Here is a 24,732-nt window from a genome sequence, read left to right as displayed (position 1 = left end):
CGACCACCATCGTCTTGTTTGGTTGATGGGAAATCGCGATTTGGCTGCGTTTCGACGAAAGAAGTTTCCGATTGATGTTTTGCGACCCGATTGGCTGACGCGACATGGGACAAAGAAGGGAGGCCACCTCTGCGAGCTGGGCTACCTTGCCGCCCTCCGGACCACTCCGACGTTTGGACATTTTCGACCGCCTTGCTACGCGTGGTCTCATCGCAACCTATCAGTTCGGGAGTAAATTCCTCTATGAGAGATTGGGATGAGAGGGACGGTTGACACGAAGCGGCTCCAGAAAATTTGCCCAAGTCTCTGCTCAGTGACCCGGCCAGCGACAGGCCCGTAAGACATGCGACGGAAGAGCACAAGAGAAGAGCGAAGACACAAGCGAGAAAGAAGACTCAAGCAAGTCCAGACAGAGAGCCGAAGAAGATTGCTCAAAATCGTCCAGACTCCCGCCATAGTAAAGTCAAGTCAAACTCCAGACTCATTGGTCTCCGGACCCCGGACGCAGGATTCCAGACACCAGGCTCCGGACGAAGATCTTCGATGGGCGACCGGTCGCGCCCTGTCCCAGCCTGATTTGTACCCAGAAAGGCCTTCCAAGTTTCAAGTATACTCCGACCAAGATGTTAACGACCGACCAAGACGACCGACCATGATATGTTATGCACTGACCAGATTCCTGCCCTATCCATGACCTGCTCGACATGCGACGTGATTACGCCACGCCCCGACTATAGTGAAACCAAGATAAAAGAGCTGATTCCAGAGAGAACAGTGGATACAGAAGCCTAAGAAAAGATAATCAGAGAGTTCAATTTGCCAAGAAGGGCGCAAGTGCTTCCCCGTCCCCAGGGACGAGGTGTGCTGTCAAGTAAGCGAGAGGAACAAGCCTCGACCGGAGGGATTAACCCTGCCGGCGGCCCTAAGCTACAAGACCTGCGTTTGGACGCGTCGTGACCGCGATACCGCCGTGGAACTCTCCCAAAGGCTAAGACCAAGTTAGGCGGTGATCGGGCGACGCGCGCTCCGAGGTGATCTGTCCTATTTCATATTCCAGTTGTTGGTCCTCCATTCGGAGGTCCCATTTCATATTAACTGCGTTTCTAGGAGGTTGTGTGTAGTCACCCCTAGATCCGATTGATTGACTACTGTGTGATAGGATTGTATATTGTCTGACCGGAGGTTGTTCTCCTTTTTTGGAGTTGAGCATTTGGAAAGTCTTCCGCCTGGGGCTAATTATCTCCTTGCGGGAGCTGGTGCGCGTGAGTGAAGGGTGCTTTCGGACTCGACCGGTGGTCCGGAAGAAACTCCAGTAGACCGGTGTACGGGCCCCCCGCTCAAGGGCCCCCCAAAGAATAAGTAGCGGCTGTATATTTGTATATTTGCATATTAACTCTCTGATTTTGAAGGTTTGGCTGGAAGGATCTGCTTGTGATCTCAACCCCAGTCGTGGAGACCTACGTTTGAAGTAACGTAAGCGCTCTACACCCAAGACCTTATCATTGTGAAGACAACTCATCAGGTGAAGTTCGTTCTATCGAAGATAAACGACACCTACAGGGATTCACAAGGTCACACGCCACCTCCGTTGGGAGCACCTAGTGCTGCTATCGGAGTCTGACCCCATTGGGAAAATCCGTAAGGAGGAGTAATTCTCCGGACGGGCGGCCCCGTGGCATCGTGCTATACACCTGGGCGGCAAAAGGCGCTCACCCGCCTCGCCACAATGGCTGGGATGTTTTCCATGGCAACATTATCCATTTCAAGATACCGCTCGATGGGCACCACAGTGTCCAAGACAGGCGTCGTACCCGTTGCTATTCGCCCTGTCTTCCTATCATAAAAAACAGCGGTATGGCTTCCGTGTCTTGCTATCAAGTAGGCGGTAGCCATGCTTCTCACGACTGTAGCCAACAAAGATAGCTTCACGAGCCTTAGCTTGCATCTTTCTCCTCTCTACTTTGTCCACGTAAGCCAACACGGCACAGCCAAATGTGCGTAACCGTGAGTACGCCGGCAATTCGCGGTACCACACCACGTAAGGGACCTCCATGTCTCTTGTTGAATTAGGCATAATGTTGACACAGTAGGTTGCTGTTACTGCAGCCTCTCCCCACATCTCTTCAGGCAACTGAAATGATTCAGCAAACATATCATACGCTCAGATATTGTCCTAACCATTCGCTCCGCCACGCCATTTTGTTCCGGTTTGCGCTTAACGCTGGACGTACACACCATGCTGTACTTTTTCGTACAAATATCAGCCAGCTTGAACAGCTCCTTGGCGTTGTCATTGCGAACCGCCTTCATGCGCACATTCAACTGGGTTTTCACTTGCTGATAGTAGATGTGTAGGTTTTCGTAGACATCTGAGCGCTCAGCCAAAAGGTAGATAGGTGCGAATCGACTGGCTTCGTCAACGAACACCGCAAAATATCGCTTGCCAGAGTAGGATTTTATCGCGTACGGCCCCCCGATATCAATATGAGCACGTTCACCAATCAGCCATTCACGTGTTGGTGCGTTATGGGTGTTGCGAAAGCTTTTTCTAGTCAATTTGCCCTTGACCCACGTACCCATTGGGAACACGAAGCTCCAGTTTCCACATTGTCCACCGAGTGTGTCGAAAGAGTGCATTGAATGTATTTCGCCCTGGATGACCAAGGAGGTCATGCCACAGTTCCACTTTATCACCTCCTACCATCAGCACTGCATCGAATGGTCTCTCCAACTTCAAACGATAGAGATTTGTTTCATCTCTGTGAGCTGAAGTGCGACCCGACTGAAGCAGTACATCTGCATAATCATCTTCATCAAAATGACATCGCACTCGCTCTGCCACTAGCAACCGTGAAGCTTGTCTTCCCACTGAGAACAGGCTGCACTGTAATTCAGGAACGTATCGTACTCCATGCAGTAATAATGAAACTTTGCCACTGGACGTAATTATTTCTTTCTTAACTGTTCCAATGCCAGCAACTTCCAGCCAATTTTCGCCACCAGTACGCACTGTCGAACTCAAAGGTGGGAACGACATCAAGTCATCTTTTTGGTTCGTCATGTGACTAGTAGCTCCTGAGTCCAGATACCAGCAGTCATGAGCGAGATCAGCTACTTTTTTCTCCAATTTCATCAAACTCATTATAACATAGGCGTTATCATCGCTTTCATTACCATCGCGGCCTTTACTGTTAGTCTTGGCACCTTTTTCTCCTCCATCGAACTTGCTGCGCTTTTGCGTTGAACCTCCACGCTGATTCTCGGACGGAGGGCGCTTGCCCAGGTACGGGCAATTGCGCACTTGGTGCTCTTGTTCGTGGCAGTGGAAGCATCCTCCGCCACGCTTCGGACTGGCGCTGCCTTGACCGCGACCAGCACCGCGACCTCCTCCTTGATTTGCTCCTCCACGATCGCCAAAACCTCGTCCGCGACCACCGCGTCCACGTCCTCGACCGCGATTAGCTCCTCGTCCACGACCACGGCCCCCTGCAGCAAAGAACTCCTTGTCTTCTTCATCGCCCTTGCTACCTTCCGCCTTCCGGTTCTGTGTGTGGTCGTAAGCCATCTCCAATGCTTGCTCCAGCTGTTCATAGTTCGGTGGGTCGTCCGGGTTTTGCGTTGTGTGGCTTGAAAGAAAAGTTGAACCACATTGTCATAGTCACGCGGTAAGGAGCCAATCAGGATAGTCGGTTTTGCATATTCATCGACTGGTCTGCCAACCACCGAAATTGTCTCCATGATACGGCGCGTTTCACTTAGGTGATCTGGTAGATTCCCCTTTGACTCCAGCCGGAGACGACTCAACGTTGTTCTCTCCTCCGCATATTTTAAATAGATTTTCCCCATGAAACGTCGTTTCAAGCGTTCCATCACGCGGTATGGAGTAGACTCGTACTTCACTGTCTTCATTATCTGATTAGTCATTGATTCGTATAGAATCTCCTTTGTCCGCGACGTTTTGCTCACCCAGTCGTCATGATCAGTCTGTTTACTTTCTTCAGGGTCTGCGACGTCCTTCTCACAGTATCGCCACAGCTGTTTGCGTTGTAACTTCAGCCTGACACGCTCCAGCCACACTTCAAAGTCTTTTCCATCGAACGGCGGAATGGACTTCCTCTCGCTCTTCGACTCCTTCACCTCCTTGGTTGTATCTGCCATTCTTGCGTAGTCAGTTCCAGGCGAGCTTCACCAGCGCAGGTCTTGGGCTCATAACCTGAAGCGACCTGCAGTCGCGCGCAGAGTGAAATCTAAGCTTGCTAAAGTTTTGGCGAGCGAACAAGCAGCAAAAGCTACTTGTGAAGGAATCGTGTTTTTATGAAGTGAGCTGGTAGCCCACATTAGTTCTTCTCTTTGATAGATAGCCGTACTGTGTCCTCAACAGGCGCATGCCTAACTGTCAGATGTAGCAGACAATCTCCGGAGGACAATTCTGCTACGTGGGAAAACCTCCAGCACCATCGTGCCTTCTCGGGATAAACGACCCACACATGCTCGTCTGCATCATCATGCTTCGCAAGTTTCCGCCAAGCGGCGGGGACCAGTACACTGGAATTCTCAACAGCAACTGAGGCACGAATGTCACACGTTCTTTTTGTATGGGAAGGGTTGTGTTTCTAGGCAAAAAAGCTACCCTCTGTGCAACATATGTAGCAATGGGCACGGCTTCGAATGCAAATGTATCAGCATAGATTGCGGTCGATACCCCACGCTGACACCGCCGCTGGCCAATCAGACCTCCGTGGCGGCAAAAATACAACTTCGGTTGTATTTGGCCGGTTACGTGCATGTACTTCACTGAAAAAATGCTTGACAAAATAACTTCAGAATGGTGATTTTGGCTCATTTGAGGACATTTCCTTAACACAAAATGCTCAAATCTCGATCCCAGTTTTGGGGGGCTGCCAGTGTTTTGACCAATCAGCATTTTTCTCTTGCAAAATCTTAGCAAAACGCGTGCAGTTCAGACCTGTTTCCACTTCTATTCAATGATTTTGGTCCGGCACAAAGTATTGTATTCAGCAAAAGGGCATGCAAGGTCATGATGGTGATCATCGTTAATTCCATATTGGATTGTCTACATGTAGACACCCGTCGAGAGCTCACAGGACTCAGTAATCGACCCCATGCCTGTGGTAGTAATCGCCATCGCGTGTTGCTCGCGTTCTCCGTGTTGTTAAGCGCCATCGACAGCTATACTAGGGTTTCACACGTGAATTTCCACAATGAACAGTTTTTATTGAAATAATCGGGGGCTCGGTGCACTGCTTTGGCCACCACATCGTGGGTGGTTCTTCTCGAACAATACAGGGCAGGCATGTCCCTACAGCTCTTAAGCAACTTGGAAATTGGACTCGCTGGCGGCGATAATATCGCGTACGGAAGAGATTGTGTACTCCACGTCGTCGGGGGTTACGTGCAGGTTCGTGACCGCGCGAATCTCCTCGCCGCGCCAGTATCCGCCGAACACGATGCCCTTCTCCTCGGCAATCCGCTTCACGAGCGTGGGGGTATCGATCTTAAAGTCTGAAGAGACCTTGAAGAAGAGCATGTTGGTTTCCACGCTGTCGACGTCGATCTCGATGCCGGGGATTGTAGACAGACCGTGTGCCAGCGTTTTTGCATTCTCGTGGTCCTCCGCGAGGCGGTCGAACTGGTGCTCCAAAGCATACAGACCGGCCGCAGCAAGCAGGCCCGACTGGCGTAGCCCACCGCCGAGTGACTTGCGTAGCCGCTTGGCGTGGTGGATAAACTCTTCGGAGCCGGCCAGGATGGAGCCCACGGGGGCACCCAGACCCTTGCTGAGGCAGAAGGACACCGTGTCGGCTCCCTTTACGAGGTCCTCCACGGCGACGCCCGAAGCCACACTGGCATTTGCGAGGCGTGCGCCGTCCACGTGGAGGCTCAGGTTGTGCTCCTTGCAGAACTGCTCCACCTCGCGGATGTACGAAAGGGGCAGCACCCGTCCGCCGCAGGTGTTGTGCGTGTTTTCGATCTCGACGAGGCTAGTCCGCGGGTAGTGGATATCATCGGCGCGAATGGCGCGGGTCATGTCGCTGATCTTGATGGTGCCGTCCTTCTGGTTGGGGAGCGTTGCCAGGCTGACGCCCATGTACGCTGCGAGTTAAGAAAAGCGAGCACGATATACGAGTCAGGCCCCTGTCTCAATAGGTAAACATGTCGACGAACGGGGATGAGGGGGATGGACACTCACCACTGGCGCCGGCACCCTCGTACGTGAAGATGTGGGACTTGTTGCCGCAGATAACCTCGTCGCCGCGCTGGCAGTGCGTGCCGATGGCGATCAAGTTGGACATGGTGCCACTGCATATTGTCAAACGAAGATCAGACAGTCAGTACCAAACTTCAGAAAGCCCGACGAACTTCAGACTTGAAGTGTGAACTTCAGAAGTGTAACGTACGAGGGCACAAACATGGCATCCTCCTTGCCGAGCATGCTGGCGGCCACCTTCTGGAGCTGCTGCACCGTGGGGTCCAGGCCGTACACGTCGTCGCCGACCTTGGCGGCCGCGATGGCCTTGCGCATGGCGGGCGTCGGACACGTGATGGTGTCCGACATGAAGTTAATTACGGCGCGCTGCAGTTTGGTCATCGTCGTTTGGCCTCGAGCTGGAGTATCTGAAAATGAAACGAGTGAAGCCCCGGCGGGCTGGGCGCTGACGACGGCATCGGCCTGATGGATGGACAGACGTCGCGCCTGCGAACGGGCCGTTGCAAAATGCTCGCGCGCCAGGATTTATGCACAAATGGTGAAACCATGAGCATGCAGAGTTGCGCTGGTCGCAGCGACATGACGCCGAACGCCTCGGCTCTGCGTTGCAGCCAAGCACCAGACCACAATAGACAGTCGAAAAGCGGCGTCCAGGCCGAGCTGCTCCGCATCGGTAGATTTATTTAGCATACAAAACACAAGTTTGCGATCAATTGTACAGCGCAGTGGCAAAAGATAGCGGTCAAGCGTGCTTACGCAAGGCTTAGGATTTCGGTGACATACAAACTTCGAGACAACGCCGCTCACGCAGGGGAAGATTCTCGTGGCGGACCACGTCGTGTGATCGATAGCCGGAACTGGGAACGTTCATGTGGTGCTGCTTGGGTCGCAGCCTCGACATGTGGCTCTGCTGGGTGAGATACTTTACTGAAGGACCCCGTTGCACTTTGCAGTGCTTTAGTTGTCGAGGGCGCGTCGCAGGGCGGCAGAACACGCCCAATCAAGTTCCGGCGCCCGCGTCCGTCATTTCCGTCATCAGGGCGCACGCATCATCTCGATCAAGCCCGGGGTCAACTCAGCAGGCTGCGAATCGCCGCCACTGTGTACTCGACGTCCTGGCCCGAAATGTGCAAATTGGTGACGGCGCGCACCCGGTTCCCGTCAGCGTAGGCGCCAACGAGCACGCCCTTCTCGGCCTCAAGCATTTGCACCAGCGTCGTTGCGTCCAACTTGGCGTCGGATCCCAGCGCGAAGAAGACGATGTTCGTCTCCACTGCGTCTGGGTCGATCTGCACTCCCGGGATGGTGGAGATGCCGTGCGCGAGCGCCTTCGCATTCACGTGGTCATCAACGAGGCGGTCGAACTGGTTCTCGAGCGCGTAGAGCCCCGCGGACGCGATGATGCCGGCCTGGCGCATTCCGCCGCCGAGCGACTTGCGGAGCCTCTTGGCGTGGTAGATGAACTCCTCGGATCCGGCCAGAATGGAGCCCACCGGAGCGCCCAGCCCCTTGCTTAGACAGAGCGAGACCGAGTCGGCGCCGCGGACGAGCTCGTCCATCGGGATGCCCGACGCCACGCTGGCGTTCGCCAGTCTCGCGCCGTCGACGTGAAGGCGCAGGTTCCGCTCATCACAGAACTGCTCAACGTCGCGGATATACGACAGCGGCAAGACGCGGCCGCCGCAGGAGTTCTGCGTGTTCTCGATCTCCACGAGCCTCGTGCGCGGGTAGTGCGGGTCGTCGTCGCGGACGGCGTTGGTGATGTCCGTGAGGTCGAGTGTTCCGTCTGTCTGGTTGGGCACCGTGTGCAGGCTCACACCCATGAACGCTGTGGGTTCAGACAAGAGAGATAGGAGTAGCTCAATCAGCATCATAGCAGTGGATCGCCCACCAGCATAGCTTGCTCACCGTTGGCTCCGCCGCCCTCGTACAGGAAGATGTGGGCCTTGTCGCCGCAGATGACCTCATCCCCTCGGCGGCAGTGCGTGCCGATGGCGATAAGGTTCGACATGGTGCCGCTACGCGCAGAAACACACACACGTTAGAGCCAAGCACCCATTTGCGCAACTCGCGCGCGTCTCCAGACGTACGAAGGCACGTAGAGCGCCGCTGCCTTGCCGAGCCGCTCGGCCGCCACTTTCTCCAGCCGGTTCACGGACGGGTCCGCGCCGAACACGGCGTCGCCCACCTCCGCGGCCGCGATCACCTGGCGCATGGCGGCGCTCGGGCACGTCACGGTGTCGGACAGGAAGTTCACGGCGGCGCGCTGCAGCTTGGTCATCGTTCGGCTTCCGCTGCGCTTGACTTGACTTGATCTGGGTATGGCTTCAGCCGTTTCGAACAGTTGCGGGAAGATCGCGGCAGGCCTCACGTTGACCGCACGTTGAGTATACATTTGAAGCTCGACGTTGTGTGCAGCACATCAAGTGCGTGGCGAGCTTCCAGGCTCGAATCCACCAGCTCAGTTTCCTTGTTGCTGCGCGTTTAACACGAACTATGCTGTCGATCGAGGATAATGTGACCGTGGACGTCAAAACAACGGCGCACGCTTTAATAACATTTCGCTGGGTCCGACAATTAATCACGATCGTTGCCGGACCTCCGGAATTCGGCGTGATCAAGGCAACATGAACCCGTTGAGAGGTTTCAGCAACGGAAGCTGCAAGTGAGTAGCAAGCAACGACAACAGGGTTTTGTGTTGTGGACTGAGGTAAGATGGTATATTTTCTAAGAAGAAACGCTGCCTTATAATACACGCTAGCAAAATGGTATCAAGTATCCTAATATCCCGGCTCGCAGCGCCCACAGACGAGGGGCGACGGCGGGCAAGGCTTGCGAGGGCACTTGACGTTACTTGTACATCGAAGGAAGCTTTCTTCCGACTCTCCGCGCTACGAAAAATAGAGAAACTCCACGGGTCCTGTCCGTCTGCAAAAGACACTACGGCCGACGTCACGACACGCTTGCTCATCGCTCCAAGTCTTCTAATGGCGGACAACTGCTTGCCATCTTCGTGCCGCCTGTCAATTACCAGGCGCTGTTGTCCTCGCTGAAGCCTCCGCCGCGAGAACCACCGCCGCGGCTGCCGCCACCGCTGTAGCCGCCGCCACCGCCGCCGTAGCCACCGCCGTAACCGCCGCCGCCGTAGCCACCGCCACCGTAGCCGCCGCTGCTGCCGCCACGGGAGCCACCGCCGCCTCCGCCGCGCTCCTCGTTACGGTAATCCCTAGCACCGAAGCGGGAGCTGCCACGGCCACCACGGCCACTGCGGCCGCGACCGCCGCCTCCGCCACGGAAGCCGCTGTTAGCCATCTGGTCCAGGAATGCCGGGATCTCCTGGCCGTTCTCAGCCATCAGGTCGTACATCTCGCGAGCGATGTTGCGGTTCTTCTCGTTCATCATGGACAGTGCGTAACCGACGTTACCCACACGGCCTGTACGACCGATACGGTGCACGTAGTCGTCGATGTTGTTGGGCAGGTCAAAGTTGATGACCTGCGTCACACCGTCGATATCAAGACCACGGGCAGCCACGTCCGTAGCTACCAGCACGGGCGTGCGACCCGACTTGAAGCTGGCCAGAGCCTGCTCACGCTCACGCTGCGAGCGGTCACCGTGGATCGACGTGGCCGGGAAACCCTCGCGGCACAGCATGTCCTCCAGGAAGTCGGCGCCACGCTTGGTCTCCACGAACACCAGAATCAGGCCGTCCTGCACCTGGTTCAGGAAACGCACGAGGTAGTCCTCCTTGTCGTACTGCTCGATGTACTCCACCGTCTGCTTCACATCCTTCGACGCCGAACCGACACGGCCGACCGTCAGGAAAATGTAGTCGCGCAGGAAGTCGGATGCAAGGCGCTGAATCTCACGCGGGAACGTGGCACTGAACATGAAGGTCTGACGCTCTCGCGACATATCCTCCTGCTCGACAATGCGGCGAATCACGGGCTCGAAACCCATGTCAAGCATGCGGTCAGCCTCATCCAGAATCAGGAATTTGATGCACGCCAGCGAGATGCGGCCGCGCTCCATCAGGTCGACAAGACGGCCGGGGGTGGCCACCAGCAGGTCGCAACCGCGCTCCAGGTCACGCAGCTGGCGGCCGACCTCGGCACCACCGTAGATGACGACGGGGGCAATGCCCGTGCAGTAGCAGAACTTCTTGGCCTCGTCGTGGATCTGCGACGCCAGCTCACGCGTGGGTGACAGCACCAACCCCGACGGGTAGCTCTTGCGCGAACGGCCGTGGCCGGCATCAGGCGGAGGCGAGCCTCCCACGCGCAGCATGGCCGCGAGCGTGGGGAACAGGAAGCCGCCCGTCTTGCCGGAGCCCGTCTGGGCGCAGGCCATCATGTCGCGGCCGGCCAGGCCGATCGGGATCGAGTACTTCTGCACGGGCGTGGGCTTGGTGTACTTGCACAGCTCCAGGTTGCGGATGACCTCGGGGCCCAGCTCCTCGGCCGAGAACTCCGTCACCGGGTCGGGCACGTTCTCGCCGCTCGTCTCGACGGGGATGTCGTCGTACTTGTCGAAGTTGATGCCGGACGACTTGGCGTCGCCGAACAGCTCGCGCTCCAGGCGCTCGTTGGGGCGCACGTCGCCGTGGTAGCCCATCTCGTTCACGCGCGCGCCGCCGCCGCGGCCGTAGCCGCCGCCTCCTCCGCCGTAGCCGCCGCCGTAGCCTCCACGACGGTCGTCGCCTCCGTAGCCGCCGCGGCGGTCGTCACGGCGGTCCGACTCGAAGCCAGACCAGCGCGAGTTGGTGCGCGGCGGGCCGTCGCCGCGCTCGCGAGATCCGTAGCGCTCGCGCGAGCCTCCGCGACGGTCGTAGCCTCCGCCGTAGCCTCCGCCGCGGCGGTCGTCGTCACCACGGCCGCGGTCGCCGCCGCCGCCGCCGCTGCCGCGCATATGAGGCGGCACGTATGCAGATCTTCCTGTGGAGCGGGAGATTCCCAAGCAAGAGAGCGGCCACGTCAGTCAACCGATTTTGCACCATAACTCAGACAATTCGATACGTGGCGCGGCGGCCCGGGCACCAGAAGATGCGCGAGAGGGAGACGCATCTTCCTGCAGTGCCGAGGGTCGCGGGCCGCAGCTGTGGGAGCCGTCGCGCACGCACCTCCTTCCGCCATATTTGTTGCTCCTTCTTCTTCTTGGGGCTTCTTGCTCACAAAAGTGAATGGGGGGTCGCTATCGCCTCAGCGCCATTCAATTTTCAAGTGCCACAGGGAGAGCGCGCATTGGTCGATAAGAAAGCCTTTTCGACCAATCCAATAACTGGAACTCGCATGTCGCAGAGCTACTACCACCGGGCGGTACACAAAAAGATACCACATGATACAGACCTGGCGACCTGACAGCAAAGGTATCTGCTGTCTGCAGCCTCTGCCCCTGCGAGCGTCTGGCAGGGCCAAACATGGCGTTGCGGGCCCTGCTGGCTGCGAATTGGTTGGTGCTAAGGCCGTCCGCAGACTGATTTCTTGGCAATCCATGCTGCCCCAATAGCGCAGCGGCGAAACCACCTGAGTGCCTGCCTATCAATAGCCGGCGGTTACGCCAGGTTGCCTTATCTGTTACATGTTGCATGTTGAAGTGTTCCGTGTGGCATTCCACACTTGAGTTGAAGTGAAGTGCAGCATGCAGAGCCTGGCCAGCAGCAGTAGCAACCAAGACGACGCCGAGGCGCGGCGGGCGCCTGGCCGGGAGATCACCGTCGAGGTGCTGCTGAACGCCACCAAGCTCAGCGTGGGCAAGCACGAACACCTCGCGCACTACCTCAAGCGGATCACGCACTTGGCGCTAAACGGCGACGCCAGCAAGGCCCTGCTGAAGGGCGGCAGCGATAGTGGCGGGGCCATCCGCAAGATCCAGAACCTGCACCACTGCCCCAACCTGAAGGTGCTCTACCTGTACGACAACGAGGTCGAGGCCATCGAGAACCTCGATGCCGTGCCGCAGCTCACGCACCTGCACCTGCAGGGCAACTGCCTGCGTCGCATCGAAAATCTGGAGGCGCTGACCCTGCTGGAGAAGCTGTATCTCGAGAAGAATGCCATCGAGAGGCTGGAGGGCTTGGCGGGTTGCTTCCGGCTGCAGGAGCTGTACCTGGCCAACCAACGCGTGCCGCAGGATGCATTCTTCTCGTTCGAAGAGGAGACGCTACGGACCTTGGCGGTATTCTTTTGGGCGATGCTTGCGATTGTATGCTGAACTTGAGCTGATAAGGTTCGTGCCGCTTTGTCTGGTGTCGCCACTGCAGGGATCTCTGCGCATATTGGACCTGTCGAATTGTCGCGTGGCCTCCACCAAACCGCTTTCACTGCTGCGCAACTTGGAGCAGCTTGATCTGTCGAAAAACCTAATTGAGGAGCTGGAAGATGTCTTCGCATTGGTCGGTGGGGCCACATCGCTGGTGGAGCTGGACCTGCGAGGCAACCCGGTCACTGCAGCAACAAAGTATCGCGAGAAGACGATCACTTTTTCGTCCGCGCGCTTAGGTAAAACCAAGCTTACGATTGTAATCCAGTTGACGATGCTAATTGTTGCTGTTTTGTTTCACGAATGCAGCGTTGCTGGACAAGAAAGACGTGGATCCGAATCAGAGACGCATGATGCAGTCGCATCTTGCGCACAAGTACAGGTAAGCAAGCACAGTGAGCATGCGAAGATTGGAAAATCGAGTCTAACCGGCTGCAACGTGTTACAGGAAACGCCTCGAGCCGACAAATGCTCGCCGTCAGAGTCCGGAAGGAGGTCGCAGTAGCGGTCTCAGTGAGTCAACGAGACTGCTGAAGCATGGCGCGACGGTGCACCAGCTGCGCAGCATGCAGTTCACAGCAACTCACGCGAAGTCCCGTTCGGTGCGTGAGGGACTGGGCGTCGCTGGTGCATCTTGCAGCCCTAGCAGCACGGCTTTGATGAAGGCGAGCAATAACAACAGCAAGTACAATTGAGGCTTTCGCCGTAGAACTATCGATATGGGTAATGCTAACACGAAGGGGGCAAAACACGCGAGGTTGTGTCTTCAGTCGGCTTAGTTCTTCTTGAAAAGACCCACCGCCAGCACGGAGGCCACGCCCACAGCGATACCGGCCGCGAGGCCCAGCACCGCCTGCTGTTGGTCCTTGGAGAGCGTGCACGTGGCAGGCTTCTTGGTGAACTGCGGGCTCGCGCGCGGGTTCTCAAGGAACTCGGCGATGAGCACGGCGTTCAGCGCAGCACCGCGCAGCAGCTGGTCGCCAGACACGAACAGCTCCAGGCCGTGGTCGCCGAAGACCAGGCTCTTGCGCAGCCGGCCAGCTTCGATGTTAAACTTCTTGGTGGCGTTTTTGGGCATGGGGTACAGCAGCTTCTCGGGCTCGTCCACGAGGTCCACGCCGTCGGCCTTGGCCAGCAGCTCGCGGGCGCGAGCGATGTCCACGGGCTTGACCGTCTCGATGGTGAGCGCCTCCGAGTGCGCGCGCATGATGGGGATGCGGGCGGCCGTGCAGCTCACGGCGAGGTCGGGCTCGTCGAAGATCTTGCGCGTCTCCCACGTGACCTTCATCTCCTCCTTGGTGTAGCCGTTCTCCTGGAACTTGTCGATGTGCGGGATGAGGTTGAAGGGCAGCGGGTACGAGAAGACCTTGTTGCTCACGGGCTCGTCGGCCAGGAAGGCCTTGGCGCCGTCGCGCAGCTCGTCCATGCCGGCGGCGCCGGCGCCGCTGGCGGCCTGGTACGTGGACACGATGAGCTTCTTGATGCCGAACTCGCAGTGCAGCGGCCAGAGCGCCATGGCGGCGATGGCCGTGGTGCAGTTGGGGTTGGCGATGAGCTTGGGCTGCGGCTCGCCGGCCTTGGGCAGCAGCACGTGGCCATTGATCTCCGGGATCACGAGCGGGGTCTCCGGGTCGCGGCGGAAGGCCGACGAGTTGTCGATGACCACGGGCCCGTTGGGCACGGCGGCCAGCTCCTTGGCGTACTGCAGCGAGAAGTCGCCCGACACGGCCAGGAACACGTAGTCCAGCTTGGCCGCCTTCTCCACCGAGAAGAGCGAGATGGTCACCTCGCCGAAGGGCGTGGCCACCTTCTTGCCGGCCGAGCGCGCCGACGCAAAGAGCTCCAGCTGCTTGACCGGGAACTTGTGCGCGGCCAGCACCGAGATGATCTCGATGCCCACGGCGCCCGTGGCGCCGCAGATGCCGACCGTCTTGCCGTGGGGCGTCGTCATGCCTGGATAATACCGGTAGGTGCTGGGCTCTAGAGGAGGAGCTGGCTGCCAATGCGATTGTGACTCGACGGATGGAGGTGAGCATACGACTTGCGGCCCAAACTAATCTTGTGGTGGGTGACGCGCAATCGTGACGTCGCTCTTTTCATCGTACTTATACGAAGAGTCGTACAGCTTACCTTTATACTCCTCTTAAATGCGATATTACTTGCTAAGTGCGTTTTAAGTTCGAGTTGAAGTTGCACGACGTGCCCACGTCGGAATCCACGGGATCCGCCGCAGACGGAGAGATCCCCCCACTACGCGACCGAAGCGACAGACGACAATGCTGACTGCTGCCGCTGTGAGACCCGCGCTGCTGCGGGCGCCGCGCCTGGCCGCCACGGCGACGCGCGCGCTGTCGTCGTCGGGCGAGCCGCTGGTGCTGGTGGAGAAGAAGGACAAGTACGCGGTCGTGCGCCTGAACCGCCCGCCCGTCAACTCGCTCAACACGGCGGTGCGTCCACAGAACGGAGACGCCGGTGCTAGCCCCGTGCCGCAACTGACTGTTATATCCTATCTACTGTTGCAGTTGATCCGGGAGCTGGACGCCACCATCAAGAAGCTCGAGGACGACAAAACCGTGCGGTGCGGACGCCGGCGACAACCTTTTCCTCTGGCTCTAGCATAAATGCTGACGAACCCTTGTATACATTGATACAGGGGTATCATTCTGGCGTCTTCCAACCAGAAGGTCTTCTCCGCGGGGCTGGACATCATGGAGATGTACCAGCCACAGGTAAAGTGAACCACTGCACTGGAACCAGTTTGAATTCAACGGCATCCCAACAATATTTTTTTATATTATGTAATCCACAGCCAGCCAAGATCACCAAGTTCTGGACGTCCCTCCAGGATCTGTACCTGCGTCTGTACACGACGCGTCTGGCTGCAGTCGCGGCCATCGAAGGCCACAGCCCCGCGGGCGGCTGCCTGCTGGCCATGTGCTGTGACTACCGCATCATGACCAGCGGCAAGCCCATGATCGGTCTGAACGAGACGCAGCTGGGCATTGTGGCCCCTACATGGTTCCGCGACACTTTTGTCAACACCATCGGCCACCGCGAGGCCGAGAAGATGCTCGGGCTGGGGCTGCAGGTGGATGCGACGAAGGCTAAAGCGATTGGCCTGGTCGACGAGGCTGTGGCTCTTGAGGAGGTATTCCCTCGCGCGGAGGCCGCGATGGGCAAGTGGCTTGCCATTCCAGGTCCGTGAATAACTTTTGTATCTTCACTGGAAATGCGGCTAAAGTTGTGATACTTGTTGTGTGCTAGACATGGCACGAGTGAAGACCAAGCTGCTTATGCGCCAGGACACGGCAGACCGACTGCTGGCCACCCGCGAGAAGGATCTGGAGGCGTTTACGGACTTCGCGCAGACCGACAAGGTGCAGAAATCACTGGGTGCGTACCTGGCTTCTCTTAAGAAGAAGTAAACGGTGCATGTTCAAGCGCGACGATGGGCAGCGGCGATCTAAGTCGAGGCACTGCTAAATCTTGGTCTTGTTTTGCTTGGCAACGCAATTGCTGAATATATTCTGCATCCTGCATTACTTCTTTGGACTCTAAACGATGCTTGGAAACGCTATGCTATGGTATGCTATGCTTAATGCTAAACCTCCGTTCACCAATACTGTACACGATCACCGCACTATGTCCACCAGCAATTAAAATCGCTACTCTAGTCCTTTCTGATACATGTAGGGTCCGAAACACTGCGGGAATCGCTCTATCGATGTTCATCAAATAACTCAATAGTGCCATTTTATTTATGTATTATTATTATTTATTTATTTTTTTTTTTTTTGGGGGGGGGAGGGCACAAAATGACCCTGCCTCCGCCCCTGCTTTCGCGGGAGCAGGGACATATCGGAGGCACGTATTTTCGTTATAATACCGTTGCTGTTTCTCTCTCCGTAAAGTGGACCCCATTTTGACACCACCACTTCCTTTTTGTTCTGAAAAAAAAATATCCCTATTGTTTTGTTCACTCACCTCTGCCGTGGGCTGGCGATGCATTTATTGATTTCCACGCTGAGGAGTATTATATCATTACGATAACATTGAAAGCTCGTTTTGAGTGCAATCGCTGGTACGAATATGGTACATGACATTGTATGGTCATTTTTCAGAAAATAACGTTTCAAACAGATTAAAGAAACAGATACGCTTGTATATCGTTAGATACGGTACGGCTTTGGCGGAGCCAGACCGAAAATTTAAAGGAATTACGCGGCACTCTTTACGGGAGGGGGGGGGGCATGCCTTCACCATTGCACCGGTATCAGCATACGACTCATGAGCTCGACGAGTTGTTGTTGACGGATAAAGCAGTCCCTTTCCCTCAAATTGCACAGCCTGATATGCACTCGCGTCTGTTGAATACATGTACAGTTTGTGCGGCTTTGAGATTTGAAGAACGTATACTCGATCAAGTCGTCAATACTTTTTAAAATATTTTAAAAAATGCAGCGCTTGTTCGCTTCCTGGAACTAGCGGTGTTCACTTAGTAGTATGCATTTAAGAGAATAAAGCACCCGTATTGAGACGATTGAATAAGTTTTAGCGAAGTTAGTATTTTATTCCCCCAAAAGATATACCAGTAGTAGTGTCCTGCGCGCATTTCGGGAGGACGGTACAATAGCGCAATCTCTTTGTCAATAAAGCTTCGCTCCACATATGGTACTGCAACCTCTAATTGCGTGATACAACGGGACAGAAATCTCTGATTGCGGTACAGGTGAACGAATCAAAAACTGCATCCGGAAAAGCCAGGCAATTTGCCATTTGCCGGCGTGCCGTCAGCTCCTCAACAGAAAATAACCCAGCCTCGACGGAAACATACTAATGCGATTCTACAACGTCGTTCTGCTGGCAGTGACCACCCTGCTTGCAACTGCTGACGCCCTGTCGACTTCCGGCCAGATCACCTCGCTCGAAGCTTCGCAATGGGATCGTTCGCGTACTTCGAAGGAGGGCCATTTGCTACGTAAGAGAGAACAGATCGATGAGGAGGAGAGAGCTATTTCTTTGGAGAAAGTTCCGTCCGTGCTGGAGAATGTTCCCTCCTTATCGGATGGTTTACCCTCGCTGATCAAGAAGTTCAACAACAAGTTCGGAAGGCTAGCTCAATACAACGTTTGGATTTTCAGAAACCGAAGTCCGGAATGGGTCACCGAGAATTTCCCCAACTTCGCCAAGAGTTACGCGAGATTTTGAGAGAACAGAATGGTTCGAGGAGGCAAGTACAATTAAGTAAAGGCTGTCATCGCAGTCTAGTATTACTTTGGAAAGTCGAAATCGCACTCCTTAAGTAGCTAGGCCTGGAAAGTTATCTTAACACATTGCAGTGCACTTGACCAATTCGGCCATGGCACTATTCAAAGGCGAACATGTCCCGAAATACGCTCATGTAAACACTGATGCCGTGCAGAAATGTTTCCTTCGCCAGGCTTTCGTTGTGCTCGTGCAGCAGGATCTCGGTCTGCTTCATCGGCGAGAAACCGATTGCTGGAACACCCACCTTACGGAGAAAGCGACTGTCTGTAGCCGCAGGAAATATCTCTGTCTCCAGCTTTTCCCCGATACCAGCGCAGGAGTTCTGAAAAAGATGCCACCACACGTTATCAGCATCCAGAGAGGTGACGTAGTGCTCGTGCATCGGACTCGTCCACAGAGCAAACCCCCACGAAACACCCTCGGCAGCGCACCAATCATCTAGTTTCGCTTTCATGGCGTTCAAGTCCATCCCAGGAGACACGCGGATATCAAAACCTGCGATGGCTTCCGTGGGGATCACATTGAGGGCATGGGTCTTACCCCCGTCTTGGGACACCCCGCTCTGCAGTGCCGTGATATTAACGGTCGTCACGTCACCGAGTTTTTTCTTCTTCATATCGCCGTGCTTGCATCCACTATCAGCACCAAGTTCCTTCTCCTGCTCGCCACGGAACGCTAGTGCCTTGTTGCAGATGTCGATAATCTTGGAGGTGGCCGTGTTCTTGATAAACCTGCTACCATGGCCAGTCGGACCTTCAGCTTTGACGTACACCCACCACGGAGACCGTTCACCGTAGAATACAGTGAACGCGTCACCTGGGTTGGCCAGACCCTCATCAAACGCGAACGCAAGGGGCATGATCGCCTTGAACTGCTCGCTCTCCAAAAAGGCCCCCATTCCTTCTGCGCCGCCAATCTCTTCATCCGGCACGAAGAGCAGGTAAATGTTGCGCTTGGGCTTGAACCCTGACAACATGAGGGCATGCACCGCCTCCACGTACTGGATGCAAACACTCTTCATGTCCTGCGTGCCCCGACCGTAGATGCGACCATCATCCAGCACTTTTGCCTACGGATTACACGTAACCATTAGACTTTCCTCCATCTCTTCCCTCGTTGAAAACCAAACCAGAAGTTCTCACGTCGAAAGGGTCAAACTCCCAGTGCTCGGCAATTGCCGGCACCACATCGTAGTGCGAGTTCAAGATAATCCCCGGAAGCGTCGGATCTTCACCTCTCCAGGTCGCCTACAACAACATTAAACAAAGCAAAGGATAAATCCATTGCCCACCCAGATGCTTACCAGTTCCACGCACCAGAACGACAGGTTTGTTCTCCATAGGCGAGACAACTTGCACGGGAAGACCAACTGCCACAACACCAACAATGGCCACAGCGTTGGTTCAAACGAATTAATTTTTACATCATACTAGCAACAGCACTATTACGCTCTCCCAGATACCCCCGCAGCCATTCCGCACACTAATCAGAACACAATAGCCCCCAGACGGTCAGCACTTGTGCTACGGCCTCCATCTACCCAGCGATTCCACCTCGTTGTAGCTGCCGCTGGGCCCCTCGGAGCTCACGGTGCGCAGTCGCAGCAGCTCCAGGAGCCTCTCCACCGGGTCCTTCCACGCCACGTTCATCAAAATATGTAATACCACTATAAATAATAAAATTCCACCGAAACTTCAAGTCGTGGATGATTTCATCTACAAGAACACCTATCCGATCCGAGACTCTTCTCCCTGTACAAGAACACTTGACCGTGATGGAGACGACCCGCCGCGCCATCCGCCAGGGGCGGCTGCTGGCGGCCGAGGGGCTCTACGCGCACGCGCTGGACACGTGGAAGGCGGCGCTGGGCGGAGCGTACTCGCAGCAGGACTTGGCCGCGCTCTTCGTGCTGTCCTGCAACGTGGGCGAGGCCTGCGTGGCGCAGTCGCAGGCGACGGACGTCGCCCAGGCGGCGCAGCTGCTGCGCGAGGCCCAGGAGAGTCTGGACTACGCGCTGCAGGTGGTGGAGCAGTGCTCGCTGCGCGGCGTGATCGGGGGCTACAGGACGCTGTGCAGGGGCGTGCGGCGTGCCGAGGCGCTGAGGAGGAAGGCCGCGCAGCTGGCGGATGAGCTGCAGCGAGCAGAGGAGGAGGAGGAGGGAGGAGAGAAGGAGAAAAACGAAGAGAAGGGAGAAGAGGAGTTGGTGTGCACGACGTGTGGAGGTGCAGGAGGGGAGCTGGAGGTGGTGCTGGATGAGAACGACGGGTACTTCTACTGTAGGAAGTGCTACGACGACTACTATGGAGCTGTGGGGGTGGAGGTCTGTGGTGGAGAAGAAGAAGATGATGATGAGGAGGAGGTGGCTGCCGATGGGGATATTGACGAGGTGGTAGAAACTGAAGTTGGTGTTGCGGAGACACACGAGGTGGCTGGTGCTTTTGACGACGGCGGAGATGTTGATCGGGTGGAGGCAGGCGAAGAGATGGCGAGTCTGGATAATGCAGACAATGACGGCCTTGTTACCGAGACCGAAGGTGGCTCGGAGGTCGAGTCGGGTGCGGTCTCAGAGCCGGCTGAAGTTTCGACTGGGGATAGGAAACAGGATCGGATTCGGTACGAGCGAGTGGAGCTGGGTTCACTGGCCGATTTCCTGGCGGGGGAGCTGCCCGTGGAGGATACTATCGGACAGATCGACGAGACACAGCATGGCGACCGTTCCGTTTGTGTAGCTGAACCGTTGGCGCCAATTTCTAGTGGTGCTAGCCGGACGGATGAATTTGGCCACGGAGTGCCTGACCAGGATCCTGTCGCCGAAAGTGAGGAGCGCAGCGGAGAAAGCGCCGAAACAAACCCGCCCGATTCGGATTCCGCGCGCGGAGAAGATCCGAGGTCGGACGAGGATGCAGCAGCTGTCGGTATCGCTACCGCTTCCGCCCCCCCTGCCGTCTCCAAGAAGCTCGAGTACTCGATCGCCGAGCTGCTAGAGCTGCGAAAGCAGTCGCCCACCGACTGCCCTGCTGCTCTCTTGTCCTCCCCCGCGCGCGACGACGGCACTGCCCCAACTCCTGTTCGGCACAAGGCCATCACAAACTCGAACTCTCGGAAGAAGTCCAGCGCCAAAAAGCCCGTGAGGTAAGCACCCCGACACGTGTCCCGCCTGAAAATCCACTCGACTCACTTGCAAATCTGGTCTGTGCGCGCGTGCCCCACTTGTCAGATCATCAGTCGCCCCTAAGCAGAGCAAGATAGAGGCCGCTACCCAAGTGGAGACACCCGAAAACGACGTTTCGCCGCTGCCGACGCTGGAGCTGTGCAACACGATGCGTACTGCGCTCCAGGAGCGGCAAAAGACGAGCGCCAATATTCACTGCAACAGCTCTGGGGTACTCGACTTTGACTTGTCTTGTGCATCCGCGGCCCATGTCCGCCTTGCAGCGGAGCGGGAGCAAACGGCCTGATAACGACAATGACCTATCCGACTCATGTTGCCCAAGCTCATCAATCGATTCCGTAATCAGCACCTCGTGCGGGACGCTGATTGGACAGTCCCTGCCCGTTACAGAAAACCGTCGGCACGCGACATCAAATGCGTCACCGCCATCTCGAATATTCGCTTCTTGCAGGTTGTCCCTCTCGAATGTATTGCTACATACAAATATCAAGTATAAATTGAACCCGTGTCTAATGGACAACATTCGCGGATTATCTGATATCGCGGGGTGGTGGCGCTGGCACGCATCGCGTATCGCAGGTGAAAATGCTCCGCGAGTGTTGGTCCCTCCTCGCACCACTCACCCCACACACGAAGAACGAAGCGCGCGCGGACGACAGGCGAAGTGCAAGAGCGAAGGAGCCACCTCACCTTCATCTTCCCTGAACGCCGACCCGTACGCCGCCATGGGGGAACACCAAGAGGCGTCGAGCGCGGAGCTCACGCGCAGCTTCCTGAGCTTCCGCATGCTCAAGGAGGCGCTGCAGTCCACCAACATCAAGGACGACGAGGAGGTGGGTGCGCGCCTTTACCTCGCGGATAAGTGGTGTTAAATTTAACACCACTTGGGCAACTTTCTCTTACTGGCAATACTTGAAGGTTAGGTGGTGCTAACCATGATACTTGTGTGGCTGTGTTGCCGAATCCCAGGCCGTCATGGTCACGCGCATGTGCGTGGACCCTCGCCACGTCGAGGAGTTCGAGCGCCTGCTGCGTATGATCCTAAAGACCACACACACCGTGGGCCACGTGTCCACGTGCGTGGTGCGACCTCCACCTGGAGAGTTCACCTACACGTCGATTGTACGTCTCTATCTGCCTGGGAACTGCAAATGCAACTGCAACTTTCCGCTTAAGGTAGTGCTAACCGGGTTAAGTGGTGCTAACCAACCTCTTATAATTATTGCCCCTTCCAGGTAAAATACTCGGGGCTGCAGGCAATGAGGCAGATCTACCCGTCCACAGTGGAGAGCGGCGTGGATTTCTACAAACTATTGGCGGCCCGTGACTCGCTGCTGCTGGAGCCGCCCACGTACCAGATCGAAGCAGGTTTCGGCACTTGGATCGAGTCGGACGGCAACACCAAGCCCATGAGGGGCGACGACCCTGAAGAGGACGACAATTTGGTGTACCAGAGCGTTCCGGGCCCCTGCTGCAATGATTCGTGCGAGAACCCGCACGGGTTGAACGTCCGGGCGTCTTTCGTGGCCCCCACCAAAGATTTCCAGCTCTTCCGGCCGCGGTACCAGCGCAACAACAAGAAAGGAGGCCAGAAGAACTTGCGGTGCTTCCCGTGCTGTCGCAACGGGCGCCACGTGAGCTCGGGCTTCTGTGGAGACTCGATCCGAGTGCACGTGGCTGTGAGCCGCGTGACCGAGTCGGGAGGTGTCAAGATCTGTCCCATTCAAACGACACGACCGGCTGTGCTGGCCTTCGCGCGGTTTTTGAACTTGGAGGGCACGTTTGACCAGACCGTGTCGGGTCCCGAGGTGTTTCCTGGACAGACCATCGAGAAGACGGACGTGTTAGCATGGGTGCGCGACAAGGAGCACCCGATGAACCCACTATTCCCGGGAATTCTGCGCGGCGCAGCGATGGAAACCTCGTCACAGTCGGCAATTTTTGAGTTTAATGCGGAGTGCAAGGCGTGGCATTACGGGTGGACGGCGCCACGTGGACAGGGGCTCTCTGGTAGCGATGCACAACACGTGCTTGAGGTACTGTTCATGAAGCCCATGGGGTCGTACATGTACTGCCTTGAGCGTCTGCGCTCGGACGGATTTTCTATCTACTCCAGCCGAAGAGCCAGCCATGCCGTGACTATTAAGCCTGAGGCCGAAGCCTTCGAGAACCAGGAGACCGCTGACGACAGACATCTGAAGCGAAAGCGCACAGTGCGTGCCGAGGCTGCCTCGCCTTCACTTCGTGCAGTATTGCCGCCTACTCCGGCGTCACCGGCATCAACAATTGTGTCAAGTTGCGCTACCGACTCTCCAATTGTATCTCCTTCCAAGGAAGATATAACGTATGGTCGCCGCCCCAGTGCTACGCGTGTGACGGCGCCTCCGACGTCCACGGGCTTTGTGGATATTTCATCGCCAATGACAGACGTGCCGCCATTCAAGATGGAAAACATTTTCGGAGCGGTATCGTCTCCTATGGCAGTTTGCCCTCCGTCATCCTCTGTTCTAGTGGACAGCGCGTCATCGGGTTTCGATTATCGGGGACTGGATAATTTGATGTGCGGTGGAGGGATGTTGCAACAGCAACAGCAACCTCAGCAGCAACAGCAGCTAAATCGTCAACAGCAGCAATTGTTGATCAACCAGCAGAACCAACAGCTTCAGCAACACCAGCGCCAGCAGCAGGAATTGCTGCAGCACCAGCAGCGACTTATTCAGCAACTCGCGGAGCAGATGATGATCAGCCAGCAACAACAGCAGCAACAGCAGCAGCAGCAACTGCACGTCGACCACCTGCAAGTTCCAGGAGGTCTCCAGAGCCACTCGCTGTTCCAAGAAGAGCAGCCTGCACGGCGGGTCGTTTCAACGGAAGAGCTGCCGTGGTCGGAGCTGTACAACTTGTTTGATCCCGCACCGTTGTCCCCAGCCAGCACTGACGATGATCCTGACCACGACGAGGAGAGCCTGCCCAGTCCGGGAGGCAGCCCGGCGCCGTCTTCGGCTGCGAGCTCGGGGATGGCGTCTCCCTCTGTGGCGCCAGGGCAGCAGGCCATTTTGAATTACTTATAACATAGTTCAGGGGTCTGCCGCTGCGGTGATTCAGGTCAAGTGAACGCACAGGGAAGGAGACCAGGAGTCTCCAAGACGACAAACGGAGCAGAAGCGCAAATAGGGCAAGACGACAAACCGAGCAGAAGCGCGAATAGGAAGATCCGAGCGCCGCCGTCTTCAGCTGCAAGGCAGCATCTGATGCGCTCGTATTTTGGAGGTATTTTCCATTAGCTGTTTTAGTGTGGGTGTTGTGCACGGTGAGTAGTGACTATCGCCACGAGGAATATCCACTGAGCGCATACATGTAGTACCTCATGAGAGAGTAAGAGAGCAGCAACCAACAAGGATATCAGCAACAGAAGCACAAGCATTGTTTATTGTGTGCCCTGCAAGTTTTACATATGGGGAGGCCTGTGATTGGTTGGCTCAACGGGTTTGGCGGGTAAAACGCGAAAAACGCGGGTAAAAGTGGCGGTTCAAATGTTTTACCCACCACCTGGGTATAGTGACAGATCTATCTAAATCACTACGACCATCCCCAGATAGTCTCTAACCGCAGTTCCTTATCCTTGAAACACGGACCTTCTGTCGATTGTCAAAGCCTCTTTTCCCTCCCCAAATTCAAAATCGGAAGGAGGAAGTCGCCGCTAGGAACCTTCAAGCTCCTCGCAGGCAAAAGCCGACAGAGAGTGCAACGCGAAACAAACGCAGCGCACGCAGCTGCCAACAGCGTTAGAGACTGGCAAGCTTAA

At 56.2% G+C, this 24,732-nt stretch overlaps 9 protein-coding genes across 9 annotated transcripts; 4 read left to right on the top strand and 5 right to left on the bottom strand.

Annotated features, from left to right (window-relative positions):
- Positions 1-5,329: 5,329 nt before the first annotated feature.
- IUM83_04848 (L-allo-threonine aldolase) lies at positions 5,330-6,610 on the bottom strand (the record flags this gene model as incomplete). Its single annotated transcript, XM_067928949.1, has 3 exons — positions 5,330-6,114; positions 6,215-6,321; positions 6,420-6,610. 3 exons carry the CDS (start codon positions 6,608-6,610, stop codon positions 5,330-5,332), a joined length of 1,083 nt encoding a protein of 360 aa, XP_067796105.1.
- Positions 6,611-7,299: 689 nt separating this feature from the next.
- On the bottom strand, positions 7,300-8,510 carry IUM83_04847 (L-allo-threonine aldolase; the record flags this gene model as incomplete). Its single annotated transcript, XM_067928948.1, has 3 exons — positions 7,300-8,057; positions 8,138-8,247; positions 8,320-8,510. 3 exons carry the CDS (start codon positions 8,508-8,510, stop codon positions 7,300-7,302), a joined length of 1,059 nt encoding a protein of 352 aa, XP_067796112.1.
- A 746-nt stretch (positions 8,511-9,256) lies between these two features.
- On the bottom strand, positions 9,257-11,361 carry IUM83_04846 (DEAD/DEAH box RNA helicase; the record flags this gene model as incomplete). The annotated part of the gene is made up of 2 exons (XM_067928947.1): positions 9,257-11,163; positions 11,349-11,361. 2 exons carry the CDS (start codon positions 11,359-11,361, stop codon positions 9,257-9,259), a joined length of 1,920 nt encoding a protein of 639 aa, XP_067796111.1.
- A 505-nt stretch (positions 11,362-11,866) lies between these two features.
- Positions 11,867-13,182, top strand: IUM83_04845 (phosphatase 1 regulatory subunit 42 protein; the record flags this gene model as incomplete). The annotated part of the gene is made up of 4 exons (XM_067928946.1): positions 11,867-12,403; positions 12,489-12,726; positions 12,797-12,869; positions 12,936-13,182. The coding sequence occupies 4 exons, from the start codon at positions 11,867-11,869 to the stop codon at positions 13,180-13,182; spliced, it is 1,095 nt and encodes a 364-aa protein (XP_067796114.1).
- An 80-nt stretch (positions 13,183-13,262) lies between these two features.
- On the bottom strand, positions 13,263-14,438 carry IUM83_04844 (aspartate-semialdehyde dehydrogenase; the record flags this gene model as incomplete). The annotated part of the gene is made up of 1 exon (XM_067928945.1): positions 13,263-14,438. The coding sequence occupies one exon, from the start codon at positions 14,436-14,438 to the stop codon at positions 13,263-13,265; it is 1,176 nt and encodes a 391-aa protein (XP_067796113.1).
- A 325-nt stretch (positions 14,439-14,763) lies between these two features.
- On the top strand, positions 14,764-15,912 carry IUM83_04843 (3,2-trans-enoyl-CoA isomerase, mitochondrial precursor; the record flags this gene model as incomplete). The annotated part of the gene is made up of 5 exons (XM_067928944.1): positions 14,764-14,934; positions 15,010-15,065; positions 15,141-15,216; positions 15,297-15,684; positions 15,752-15,912. The coding sequence occupies 5 exons, from the start codon at positions 14,764-14,766 to the stop codon at positions 15,910-15,912; spliced, it is 852 nt and encodes a 283-aa protein (XP_067796108.1).
- Positions 15,913-17,852: 1,940 nt separating this feature from the next.
- Positions 17,853-19,404, bottom strand: IUM83_04842 (ACY1-like metalloprotease; the record flags this gene model as incomplete). Its single annotated transcript, XM_067928943.1, has 5 exons — positions 17,853-18,824; positions 18,898-19,002; positions 19,072-19,124; positions 19,204-19,237; positions 19,309-19,404. 5 exons carry the CDS (start codon positions 19,402-19,404, stop codon positions 17,853-17,855), a joined length of 1,260 nt encoding a protein of 419 aa, XP_067796107.1.
- A 125-nt stretch (positions 19,405-19,529) lies between these two features.
- On the top strand, positions 19,530-21,213 carry IUM83_04841 (Cell differentiation protein RCD1; the record flags this gene model as incomplete). Its single annotated transcript, XM_067928942.1, has 2 exons — positions 19,530-20,887; positions 20,973-21,213. 2 exons carry the CDS (start codon positions 19,530-19,532, stop codon positions 21,211-21,213), a joined length of 1,599 nt encoding a protein of 532 aa, XP_067796110.1.
- A 439-nt stretch (positions 21,214-21,652) lies between these two features.
- On the top strand, positions 21,653-23,998 carry IUM83_04840 (uncharacterized protein; the record flags this gene model as incomplete). The annotated part of the gene is made up of 4 exons (XM_067928941.1): positions 21,653-21,760; positions 21,897-22,049; positions 22,163-23,140; positions 23,513-23,998. 4 exons carry the CDS (start codon positions 21,653-21,655, stop codon positions 23,996-23,998), a joined length of 1,725 nt encoding a protein of 574 aa, XP_067796109.1.
- Between the last annotated feature and the right edge of the window lie 734 nt (positions 23,999-24,732).

The sequence above is a fragment of the Phytophthora cinnamomi genome, assembly GCF_018691715.1.
Source record: "Phytophthora cinnamomi strain GKB4 chromosome Unknown Contig17, whole genome shotgun sequence".
NCBI classification, from domain to species: domain Eukaryota; phylum Oomycota; class Peronosporomycetes; order Peronosporales; family Peronosporaceae; genus Phytophthora; species Phytophthora cinnamomi.
The sequence above is the reverse complement of the archived record's forward strand: the minus strand, read 5'-3'. Positions and strand labels throughout refer to the sequence as shown.